The sequence below is a fragment of the Bombus vancouverensis genome, chromosome 10 (genome assembly GCF_051014615.1).
Source record: "Bombus vancouverensis nearcticus chromosome 10, iyBomVanc1_principal, whole genome shotgun sequence".
NCBI lineage: Eukaryota > Metazoa > Arthropoda > Insecta > Hymenoptera > Apidae > Bombus > Bombus vancouverensis.
Genome location: NC_134920.1, coordinates 7,065,167 through 7,078,446, shown reverse-complemented (window position 1 = coordinate 7,078,446; position 13,280 = coordinate 7,065,167). Strand labels below are relative to the sequence as shown.

The 13,280-nt window shown below is 43.1% G+C and overlaps 1 protein-coding gene across 1 annotated transcript in view; it reads right to left on the bottom strand.

Annotated features, from left to right (window-relative positions):
• Positions 1-13,280, bottom strand: part of LOC117157818 (alkaline phosphatase) — a 244,471-nt gene that overhangs the window by 59,787 nt on the left and 171,404 nt on the right. Inside the window, exons 5-6 of the mRNA XM_076622126.1 lie at positions 12,765-12,972; positions 11,867-12,007 (exon numbers count right to left, since the gene is read on the bottom strand). Coding sequence (XP_076478241.1) covers positions 11,867-12,007; positions 12,765-12,972 — 349 coding nt within the window. The remainder of the gene's footprint in view (positions 1-11,866; positions 12,008-12,764; positions 12,973-13,280) is intronic.

Below are 13,280 nucleotides of genomic sequence, written 5' to 3'. Positions count from 1 at the left end.
TCGACTAAGCGGCGCCATGGCTAACTGCAACGATCCGATTTTACTGGTGAGCATTAATTTTGTCCCGACCACGTTACGCCGAACTTGTGAATGAATACGCCGTATCGTATTTGCGATGACCAGTATTTACGACGACGGAGAAGATTGAATGGGATAGGGAAGATGGTGCGAACGATACAAGCGAGGAGAATCGATGTTTCGATGGCGTGTATTGCGTTCGATGTCAGGAATTTGCGTAAACCGTGATCAATCGAGGGGTTAAATGGAATTGTGGTACACATGAATTTTTTCTAGAAACGAAACTAATAGAGAAAACGATGAGATGCGTATTTATCTAAAGGATTTTGTTATAACTATCGGAACGGATGAATACAGTAGACTTCCTCCTATACAAACAGGTAATTTTTGAATCGAATGAGTAGAGGCTATTTTTATATATCACGAATAAATTTGCAATTTATAATTGCTAATCACGTCAAAAACTTCTTCGTCAAATGCAGCAATATTGCAGTATAACATTATTATAGATGCACATTGTTATCGAAAACGTATCAAATTCACGAATCCATGCGTAATAATAGAATCAGAGAATTTCAATATAATTATTCGCATTGCTCCGTTTCACAGTATAGTATGCATTGTGACTCAGCTTCTCTCCTTGTTACGAGAAATGATTATAGGGGTCGGAGTTAATTACGAATATAATTACTGTTACGCCGCGCGACTCTCTGCCTGGCCCAGGTCACACACCGCGGGCCAGACGGACACCAGATGTCCGCTCTTCCGTACGGCGTACCCTCAATAGCCTAAGTACCCGTCATAAACCCGAGTAATTTGCTCGTTAAGGTCCTTCAGACCCAACAAATGTCCTTTTCTAAATCAGTTTCTAAAGACTATTGTTTACTACGGCTTGGCAAGGGAAAGTTGGATTTTTCCACGTACGATGCTTCCTAATAACAACTTTCTATCAAGGGCAGCTAAGACCCTTCCTAATCCACCAACCTTCGTTTAACCAATTAAAAACGAAGCCTATTCCCTCACTCTCCTAAATAACATCGGCTCCAACAAATCCGATGGTCCCGTGCGCTGGAGGGACCGATCCTTAGCCTTCCTCCGAGACAGCATCGTCTCCCAAGAGGCACTGATTTCACATCCTTCGAACGGTCAACATCCTTCGAGCGGGTATACACACCCGCAGATCAGTCACTCACTCATCTCGTACATACGCACCAGTGTAACTATCCTCGTTATAAGTTGTGGAATAAACGGTGAAATATAACTTACTATACTGTGTCATATTCATTCAACCACCTCTGTTATCTTAACCGAAACAGGGGAACGACTACTTCGCGGCGTCGATTCACCGAATCGTAGCGAGAATTTACGCCTCTCGCTGACGCGTTTTCCTCGCGACCGCGTCTTTCCGCGATCGGTCGTAACATTTGGTCCTTCGAGCCGGATTATCAGTGGCAGTGGATAGTTTTGTCACCCATCCGGTCGAAACATTCGATCTTTCGAGCCGGATTCAGTGACAAGTGAAAAGTGTGGACACGTAACCGGTCGAATCATTCGACCCTCAAAGCCGCATCACGCGTCAAGTGAAAAGCGCACACCAGTGACACCCACTATCATACAGTGCCACGTGAATCCAACATAACCAGCAGCGGAAGCGTTACCCCCCAGCGAGGTCAGTAACGTCAAGGATCGTCACCCTTGAAGAGGTAAAATTCGGTGGTTAAAACGCAACCACGCAACCTCCTGCCGCAACTGGACAATCTTCAACAGAAGTAAGTTATAACCATTCCACTTATCTAACAAACAATGACAACCGGAAACGCAGAGAAAATCACCTCCTTGCATCGGGAGCGAAGCAATCTAAGCGACCAATTCCAGGCCGTATCGAAATCACTCGACGAATACGAACAGTCTGGTCAGCACTACAAGGCCACTTTAAGAACTTATCGAAAACAAGTGGACGACATTTGGAAACGGTTTAACATTGTCAACGACCAATTACTTGAGCTCGACGACTTCGCACCTGTGGACTTACTCGATGTCTATGTGGATCTGGTAGTACGATTGAGCGCTCTCATCGAACTTAATTCTTCCTCAACGGATGCCTCCAAGAGAGTAGCGAATCGAAAACCTCCGGAATGCAGCAACAAAGCTCCTAGCAGGTTCCAGAGACCACCGATCCCATCGCAAGACACGCGAAGCTCATCGCATCACACTCGCAACGTGTCACCTAAACGCGGCCCGACGACAACCACATTAGCATCGAACGTTCATGACTCTTTAACCGCAGCCCACAACCTAGATAGTAACGGGTTGAATCCCATCCAGGATAGTTACAAGGTCAACGTCGAGTCGAAACCTACTGTAAAGGCTTCGAAATCCACTGTGCTCAAACCATCCAGGGGCAGTGTTTCTTCGGGCAATACTTCTACGATGGACGTCCAACACAACGTATCGACGTCCAATCATCTCTCTTACATCACGTCATCTGCACCACCCGAGATTAGAAACATTGCATCGGACAGTCACACTTCGAGACGTAACGCGAAGACTCCTACTTCGCCACCTCAGAGATGTGCTACGCCTGCAATTGGCCCTACTCAGAATCATTGCCTCATTATTAATACCATGACTAATCACTCAAATGGTATCGGTAATTTACAGAACATTCTATCTGATCTCAACGATTCGCTGCTGAGTTCACAGAGCGCCACACCGAACAAGTCGCGTGTCACGGACTTCTCCCTGAAGTCACCCTTGGCTGCAACGACGCTACCACACTCTCCAATGGCAAAACAAGTCCAAATCACGACGCCCAACGCTTCTCCTCTATCAAGAATCATCACTAAGAGAATGCGATTCGAGCGGGTCATCGGGGGGAGTCCAGCCTCCCAATCAACCTCAAACCGCCGCACCGCGCTTGATGAATCTTCACCAAGCATCACCGACGTTCCCTTCGACGATACTTCCTGGGCCGAGGTGTTTAACGACACTTCCAGAAGCAAGATTCACGACACTTCTTGGGTCGTGAATTTCACCTGGAAATCGCTCGGCATCGGCGAGGAAGACGGCGATCCAGACTACAAAGGGGACAACGTGCCATCCAGGCAACGGGCCTTCGACCGTATCTTCGAAGTCACCCTGGCGACAACGGCCTCATCCAGACTACCACAAGTCATACGGCAACGAGCATCTTGGAACGACGTGTCACGCAGCGCGTCCTACCAACGAGCCAACCCGATCACGCAGAATAAGGACAATCAGCAATCAACAAGGAGTAGGGCGGCTGCTCCAATTAACTCCACCTTTAATGAAATTTTGATCGGTACCCTCTCAACGGGGGGAGGATGTTACGCCGCGCGACTCTCTGCCTGGCCCAGGTCACACACCACGGGCCAGAAGGACACCAGAGGTCCGCTCGTCCGCATGGCGTACCCTCATTATCCTTAAGCACCGTCCATAAATCATAGATTTACGAGAAAAGGTCCTTTAAACAAAAACAAACATCTGGTCCCGAGGAGTTTCTAAACACTATTGTCTACCACGGCAGGACAAGGGAAAGTTGTTTTTTGTCACGTACGCGGCAACTTTTCCCCCGTTAATCACTTTCTCTAGAGGGCAGTTAAGAACCTTCGTTTAACCAATTAAAAACGAAGCCTATTCCCTCACTCTCCTAAATAACATCGGCTCCAACAAATCCGATGGTCCCGTGCGCTGGAGGGACCGATCCTTAGCCTTCCACCGAGACAGCATGGTCTCCCAAGAAACACTGATTTCACATCCTTCGAACGGTCAACATCCTTCGAGCGGGTATACACACCCGCAGATCAGTCACTCACTCATCTCGTACATACGCACCAGTGTAACTATCCTCGTTATAAGTTGTGGAATAAACGGTGACCTAACTTACTACTGTGTAATATTCAATCAACCACCTCTGTTATCCTACCCGAAACAGGGGAACGACTACTTCGCGGCGTCGATTCACCGAATCGTAGCGAGAATTTACGCCTCTCGCTGACGCGTTTTCCTAGCGACCGCGTCTCTCCGCGATCGGTCGTAACATTTGGTCCTTCGAGCCGGATTATCAGTGGCAGTGGATAGTTTTGTCACCCATCCGGTCGAAACATTCGATCTTTCGAGCCGGATTCAGTGACAAGTGAAAAGTGTGGACACGTAACCGGTCGAATCATTCGACCCTCAAAGCCGCATCACGCGTCAAGTGAAAAGCGCACACCAGTGACACCCACTATCATACAGGGCCACGTGAATCCAACATAACCAGCAGCGGAAGCGTTACCCCCCAGCGAGGTCAGTAACGTCAAGGATCGTCACCCTTGAAGAGGTAAAATTCGGTGGTTAAAACGCAACCACGCAACCTCCTGCCGCAACTGGACAATCTTCAACAGAAGTAAGTTATAACCATTCCACTTATCTAACAAACAATGGCAACCGGAAACGCAGAGAAAATCACCTCCTTGCATCGGGAGCGAAGCAATCTAAGCGACCAATTCCAGGCCGTATCGAAATCACTCGACGAATACGAACAGTCTGGTCAGCACTACAAGGCCACCTTAAGAACTTATCGAAAACAAGTGGACGACATTTGGAAACGGTTTAACATTGTCAACGACCAATTACTTGAGCTCGACGACTTCGCACCTGTGGACTTACTCGATGTCTATGTGGATCTGGTAGTACGATTGAGCGCTCTCATCGAACTTAATTCTTCCTCAACGGATGCCTCCAAGAGAGTAGCGAATCCAAAACCTCCGGAATGCAGCAACAAAGCTCCTAGCAGGTTCCAGAGACCACCGATCCCATCGCAAGACACGCGAAGCTCATCGCATCACACTCGCAACGTGTCACCTAAACGCGGCCCGACGACAACCACATTAGCATCGAACGTTCATGACTCTTTAACCGCAGCCCACAACCTAGATAGTAACGGGTTGAATCCCATCCAGGATAGTTACAAGGTCAACGTCGAGTCGAAACCTACTGTAAAGGCTTCGAAATCCACTGTGCTCAAACCATCCAGGGGCAGTGTTTCTTCGGGCAATACTTCTACGATGGACGTCCAACACAACGTATCGACGTCCAATCATCTCTCTTACATCACGTCATCTGCACCACCCGAGATTAGAAACATTGCATCGGACAGTCACACTTCGAGACGTAACGCGAAGACTCCTACTTCGCCACCTCAGAGATGTGCTACGCCTGCAATTGGCCCTACTCAGAATCATTGCCTCATTATTAATACCATGACTAATCACTCAAATGGTATCGGTAACTTACAGAACATTCTATCTGATCTCAACGATTCGCTGCTGAGTTCACAGAGCGCCACACCGAACAAGTCGCGTGTCACGGACTTCTCCCTGAAGTCACCCTTGGCTGCAACGACGCTACCACACTCTCCAATGGCAAAACAAGTCCAAATCACGACGCCCAACGCTTCTCCTCTATCAAGAATCATCACTAAGAGAATGCGATTCGAGCGGGTCATCGGGGGGAGTCCAGCCTCCCAATCAACCTCAAACCGCCGCACCGCGCTTGATGAATCTTCACCAAGCATCACCGACGTTCCCTTCGACGATACTTCCTGGGCCGAGGTGTTGAACGACACTTCCAGAAGCAAGATTCACGACACTTCTTGGGTCGTGAATTTCACCTGGAAATCGCTCGGCATCGGCGAGGAAGACGGCGATCCAGACTACAAAGGGGACAACGTGCCATCCAGGCAACGGGCCTTCGACCGTATCTTCGAAGTCACCCTGGCGACAACGGCCTCATCCAGACTACCACAAGTCATACGGCAACGAGCATCTTGGAACGACGTGCCACGCAGCGCGTCCTACCAACGAGCCAACCCGATCACGCAGAATAAGGACAATCAGCAATCAACAAGGAGTCGGGCGGCTGCTCCAATTAACTCCACCTTTAATGAAATTTTGATCGGTACCCTCTCAACGGGGGGAGGATGTTACGCCGCGCGACTCTCTGCCTGGCCCAGGTCACACACCGCGGGCCAGACGGACACCAGATGTCCGCTCTTCCGTACGGCGTACCCTCAATAGCCTAAGTACCCGTCATAAACCCGAGTAATTTGCTCGTTAAGGTCCTTCAGACCCAACAAATGTCCTTTTCTAAATCAGTTTCTAAAGACTATTGTTTACTACGGCTTGGCAAGGGAAAGTTGGATTTTTCCACGTACGATGCTTCCTAATAACAACTTTCTATCAAGGGCAGCTAAGACCCTTCCTAATCCACCAACCTTCGTTTAACCAATTAAAAACGAAGCCTATTCCCTCACTCTCCTAAATAACATCGGCTCCAACAAATCCGATGGTCCCGTGCGCTGGAGGGACCGATCCTTAGCCTTCCTCCGAGACAGCATCGTCTCCCAAGAGGCACTGATTTCACATCCTTCGAACGGTCAACATCCTTCGAGCGGGTATACACACCCGCAGATCAGTCACTCACTCATCTCGTACATACGCACCAGTGTAACTATCCTCGTTATAAGTTGTGGAATAAACGGTGACCTAACTTACTACTGTGTAATATTCAATCAACCACCTCTGTTATCCTACCCGAAACAGGGGAACGACTACTTCGCGGCGTCGATTCACCGAATCGTAGCGAGAATTTACGCCTCTCGCTGACGCGTTTTCCTAGCGACCGCGTCTCTCCGCGATCGGTCGTAACAATTACATTAGTCGAAATGGTAGTGGATCCTGCTATACAGAGAAAATTCGACTAAAAATATAACAAATGCTCTATTTGCAAAAGTTGAAATTCAGCTTTAATTAGATTCGTGTCGATGAATAATGATATAATCACGCCGATTGGTAACAGTACATACTGTGGAATATCTTTGCCTCTGTTTACCATAGCAAACGTTGTTCCAATAAATCAACAATCGCGATAAAACACGAATGAGTACGTCTACGAATAACCCCCTAAGTGGAACGATATTTCCGCTTGGATATATCAGTAAATAAATATCGTATCCATTACATTCTAAGATTGAGAAATGTATCAAACGAATTGCTTTAAAAGTGAAAATGATTCATCGACAATAAAACGATATAGTTTCTTGTTTATCGCTACGAGATGGTGAACAAATATTTTATAAAATCATATAACACTTCTGCACTCGATGGGAACACGCATTCGAGAGCATGATATTTATGTATTAGAAGAGTAGATATGTGTGCCACTAGCATGCACGTTGGCGAATGATGAATTTGTGTAACGAACATTGTGTGGTTTAGTGAACGTTTCTCGTTGCTGTCAACCAAAGGCAGCTTAGAGCTGAATGCCCATACGGCGAAGAGTAAATTTGATTTGGAACGAAAAAATTAATGGACCGAGAAAAACTGATATTGAAAATATTACGTGCAACGATCCTTCTGGGATTGAAACTAGTATTAATATCCAACAGTATTGCCAAAAATTATTTCGAGAGATTAAAGCGTGAAAAAGTATTTTTCATTTCATTCAGCCGAGTGAATTCCATTTCATCGATTACACGTGCACAGAGCGTGATGAAAAGTATAAGTTTTAATACGCGCATAATGAAATTAAATGATACTATATGCATTGTGTGTAGCGTGCATTCGCAGAAGGGAAATTCGTTGTTGCAATAACTGGAAAAATGAAAATTTGCGTTTCAACGTAGGCGAGCTATATGAAGCAGTATTGCTTCACTTTCTGTATCTATTTCGTTTTGTACAATTTGCACTGTGTTCACCAAAGCTTTTTAGTTATTTTCATAAAGCTTGTATGGAATGAATTCTTCTTACAAAAAATATCATCGTTCCGCTTTTCGTTTGGAAATAGAGATGCAATAGCTTTAATTGATTTTTCCTGGCATTTGATGCACAACAGTGACGTGAAGTTTCACCATGGGTCAGCGCTATTGCCATTGAATCATAGGACAAAGATTTCGTTGAAAAAGCTATTGTACTACAATCGCTTCCATACCTTTTCCAAGTAGTTTACCTAGCAGCAAATTTAATTTTTTGAAAATACGCGCTTTGTTATAAAAGTAAAATCAAACTTTTCACAAATAAAATTTATCAAAAAAAAAACATTGCAATCATATAAAGGTAAAGTTACATAAAGGTTTATAAACAACGACGATCAGATATTCATCGAATATATTTTGGATACGATATCGGTATCTGTCGAATAAAAGATACCACATTTTACATAACTGATATTTTCGAAAAATATCATTTTATCTTACAGTTGGCAAAAAATCAAGGAACCATCTAATATCTACTCAAATCAAATTACAGCGTCGTTTAAGAACTCCCGTAAAATTAAGATCTATAGGAGAGATTCGCAGGAAGCCTCGTAATGAACGCTTATTCGACGCGCCAACTTCGCAGTTCCTTCTATCCGATTCAAATTTCAGATTTTCATCTGAATAACTCAGGACCAGTGCGACAAATAACTTGCATTAAAGCGTCGATTTGCAGCGACGCGACGATTCCGCGCATCTGTTTAGCTACTCGTCAACCTTTTACAAGATACTTTCATATTTCAGCTGCGTACAAACTGACACGTAAAAATATTTGATAGGTATCGACTAACGATAGGAATAAATCTTTTATGAATATATTACGTGTATTGCGCGAATCATTTTGGAATTTTATTTGCACTGTAACGAGTTTTCTGCAGTAATTATTCAAATACCTCCGCAAATCACTGTAAAAATTCCAAGCAATCGCTTGATTCTACTCGACTATGTATGCACATAAATTCAGGATCAAATTAAAACCATACAGCCGAAAATAAATGCATGACATTAGTTTTTTAAATCTGCCCCACTAATTCCTCTGCTCTCATGGTTTTTCACACGTGCATCTTTTTTCTCTTGATGGTTTTAAACATGTTGACGAAGCCTCTCGACGCAACAAGAACACGGATAAGACATCCCACGGGTAGGCAGAGGAAAAAGCATTCGGTTGTTTTTCACGGGTTGCACCATGTGATCTCTTAAACGCAGCTCGTCCCAGCTGACACGGTTTTACCGGAGATGCTTATTTTTATTTAGCATAAAATTAGATAAATTCCCGACGAGAAAAACCTAAATCCCCTTTTCCTCATTTGTACGGATTGTTCAGAATTTTCATGTGGAGTTTAACGTAATCGCGAAATAAAAGTTTCAGCTTTCAGCGCTCGATGGGAATGATTTTGACAAATAAAATGGAGGGAGAGAGAAAATTGTAAAAATCTGGTGGAACGTTATTTTCTAACGAAAAACTGAAATGTTTCATCGAGAGCAGTTACCCGGTGAACCGAATAACACGGAATATATTTTACGCTACGTGTCCAGATCGCGATTATTATCGAGCCAAACAAGTTTTATTGAAATTGTTGTTTCTCGTAAATTCCAAATAGCATCTTATGTTACGATGAATTTACAAATTTAATCATGCTAAATATATTTGGTTAAATATCGTAGTAATTATTATTAGAATTACGAAAGCTCACAGGAGATGACTTTAATATAAATAGCCACATCATTCGTTTCGAATGTCCAAAGATCAATGAGTCGACAAATGCTACCAAGCGGCTTTTTGATAAACGACCATGACTCTCCCTTCTCCGCGTTAGTAATCGTTATTCCCAAATAGCTTGGAAAATTTCACATTTTCGTTATGAACGCTCAATGTTTAATATTAAAGATATTATCGAACCTATTACGCCAAATAGTATCGAGATACATCTTTTTATATTAATGCTTAGATCAGCTATCAGGAAACAGATCGTTTTGGCTGATGTGGCGCTAATCGCGAATAAGCTGGGATCTTAGCATGGGGTGATAAGGGTTCTTCCAGAAAAAAGGTCACTTTTCCCTCATTCAATAAATAAATATTATTGCATTTATCATCTTACTTCGATTAGTCCATTATCACACAGGTTACATGAAACTATCGCAATAATGATATCTTGCACGCTAGATTGACTCAGAATATTACAAATCAGGCGATATCTCGGATTACAGATCAACAATGTGAAATGAAACTTGGTTCGTGGAATACATTAGAAGTTCGGCAAACTGTGGAGTCAACTGATTCTATAACCGAAATCTTAGCAGACTCGCAGGCGAGAGGATGGTGTATTCGATGCGTTCAACCGAGCCAGGGATATCTTGCCAAAATTTATCCGTGGAGGTACGAGTTCTCCAGCTGGTGGCGGGGGAGCAACAGTTGTCGTGCTGTAGGAAACTTTGGATCCGGATTTCGGTATCGTTTACAAAGCAGCCACGTCTGTGCTCGACGAACGAAGACGATCTTCGGGTGAAGTTCGAAGTATAATCGACCAGCGACGTTATACTATCGCCCGATAATGGAACGACGCGCCGTGCCGGATCTGATTATGCCAACGACGCGTATTCCGTTATCTTGGAAGCACGCGATTTTCTCTCACGTTAGTTCGACGCGTACCTCTATATGATGCTCATTGAACCGATAACGTTGTTCGTGTAGTATATTCAAGGTGAACCTGTTGTTGGAGAGAATTAACACATTCGAGACGTACAACGAGATGCCAGCTATGCATTGTGCAGGAAATTAATATCACTTGATGCTCTGAATGTTATTCGGAAGATAATATTATAAAGATAAAATTTAACAATAAGTGGTAATATTTTCTCGAAGAAATACTGTTTCACAGTATCCATTTCACAATGCCACTGGATCTTGCACAAGTTATGACATCAATGTTGCGAAATGCATCGACATTCAGCAATATAATACCATTGAAAAACAACAAACCGAGAATCAGATACGATTTACCAAGTGAAATCGGTTGTCACAAGGGAATTAATCAAAGTTTTGCGTGTACAAAGCCGATTGGTTTACAATGGGTGCAAGTTATAGCGTGCGATGTCATACTCAGAATTCAATCGGATGAAAGAACAGGAAACAAAGGGAAGATAAAAAAATGGAAGACAATAAAGAATTGCAACATTTGAAATTTTGTATATAAAATCGTTTGGTTTCTCCAGCGACGCATGAATATTTTTCACAATTCTCAGAAATTTCAAGTTATTGAAATAATACATATTCCTGTTCAAACCTTAAGATTGCAAGTCTACAAATTTTCCTTCTTCTACTTTATATATAATTTTATTTTAATAAGGAGCCAACGAACCAAAGAAAATGCCAGCGGTTGTATATATATATATATATGTGTGTATGTATATACATATAAAGTAGCAATTATTATTCCGTTTACGAACGATAAAATACACGAGAAAAGATTCCATGGCCAGGAAAATGGCTGGTTCAGCGGTCTCTTCTGGGCGAGAAAGGGGAAGACAAAAAAGAAGTGTATTTTCGTACAAGTCGAGAAAACGTTTTTCCCAACGACGAAAGAACGTGAGATGTACATACCGGTTACCGGGAGGTGGAAAGCTATAAACTCGATAAAGTACAGAACGCTGACGCAATCTTCGCGCAGGAAACTCGTGTTTCCCTATTCTCGAAAGAGGAACACTCTCGAGAGTATTAGCTCAATCGTATTCTGTCGTCGAAGGATTTCAATTACGTAGCCACATGCGCGTCGATTATAAAATTCACACGGAGGTGGTGAGAGATAAGTCCGAAACGATGAAACACGAAGCTTGCTCGGATTCGAGAAATTCTTTTTAAGGTTCGTCATAGTTACTTTAAGCGCATACATCTTTCATAGTTCCACGTATCCGAATTTCGTTTCTCCATCCGTTTATCTTTGAACGCCCGATAGTAACGACGAAACTATTCGATAAAACATTGTGGTAATGCATCCTCGAGAAGTTGGAGGCACATAAGTCCTACATACATACCTTCAACGAAAAGGAAATATCCTTCGGGATTTTTCGTCAAAACACGGAGCGCCTTTATCGTCATTTCTGCCAGCGACGGGTCACCACTTCCATTCGTGTTTCGGTCAACGTCGAAGTCCATATGGGAATAGGAAAATAGCCCTGAAATGATGAAAAGTATGAAACAGAGTGAGCCACCGAACTTCTAGAAGGACAGCTTCTATCAGTGATCGAACTTCGTTATATTATAATTGTAGAACAATTAAAACGTATTTACAATGGAGATTATAGAAATCTAAGAAACGTGTCTAAAATGTAAGAGAAACATTTCAATTTATCGTTGGTTAATAACGTTGCTTATTATACAACATCGAAGGCAATCAACAGCTCTGATCGATAGACCGAGTGTAATCTCAAATTCAAACGTTACGCCCATCATAATTAGGGCAGACTAACTAAGGGCTAACTGTATCGAAGGATTAACGCAATCGTGCAAGATCGATGGTTACCAGAAGGCATAATATATAATCCATATTATTCAATCTGCATTATTCTTCAGCGACCTACATTATTTTTTCATATTTTGCGTACATCTACATTCATAACTGAATCGTACAGGTTTTATTGTACAATTTTTCCCGTTTCTCATTACGTATGAATAACATAAAACACGGTAATATTCAAAGAAAAATGAAACGAGTTGATCAAGAATTTTCCTCAACTTGTTTCGTATTATAAATTGATTAATAGCAAAAGGTGTGGATTATAATATAAGAAAATACTTTTGTGCGGTGGCGTATACTTGCATCACGTACGTTTTCGCGAATGTCACGAGTTCCGTTCAAATTCATCGCTAATAAATTCCTCTTTCCTCCGCTATACGTATGTATAAATGTAGAAACGTGTTTCTGTTCGTTACCTAGCAGATGGTTCACTTTCCGTGGATCGACGTTCTCGAACTGCTCCTTGTTAGCAACGTATTTCGCGGCTGCGTTCCGCAGCCGATGGTTCCTCGACCACTCCTCGATCAGATTTCTTCCGTCCAATCGCCTGCCTTCCTTATCCGGCTCTTCCGGATCCTGGATCACTTTCGGCACGAAATGACGCCTACCTCCGCCGAGCACCACCTACGATCGATCGTAATTTCATTGCCGCGTATTTTATCGAGAGACGGATGAAACCGGATTTCGAAGTAATAAACTCGAACATTTGTCAAGCGTTCGAATGGCTGGGTTCGCGGATAACTCGGTGCCACGGAATTAACCTTCGACTTTACGAAAAGTACAGTCAAGGATATCAATTGAACGACTTGATCTACGGAACGGTGATTCTTCTCCGAGTCCTGAGAATGATTTCCCACGATTGATTTTGTGTATGGAAAATTACTCATGCAAATTATTATGTTTCTAAGTATTTTATTTACAATTTTTTAGTT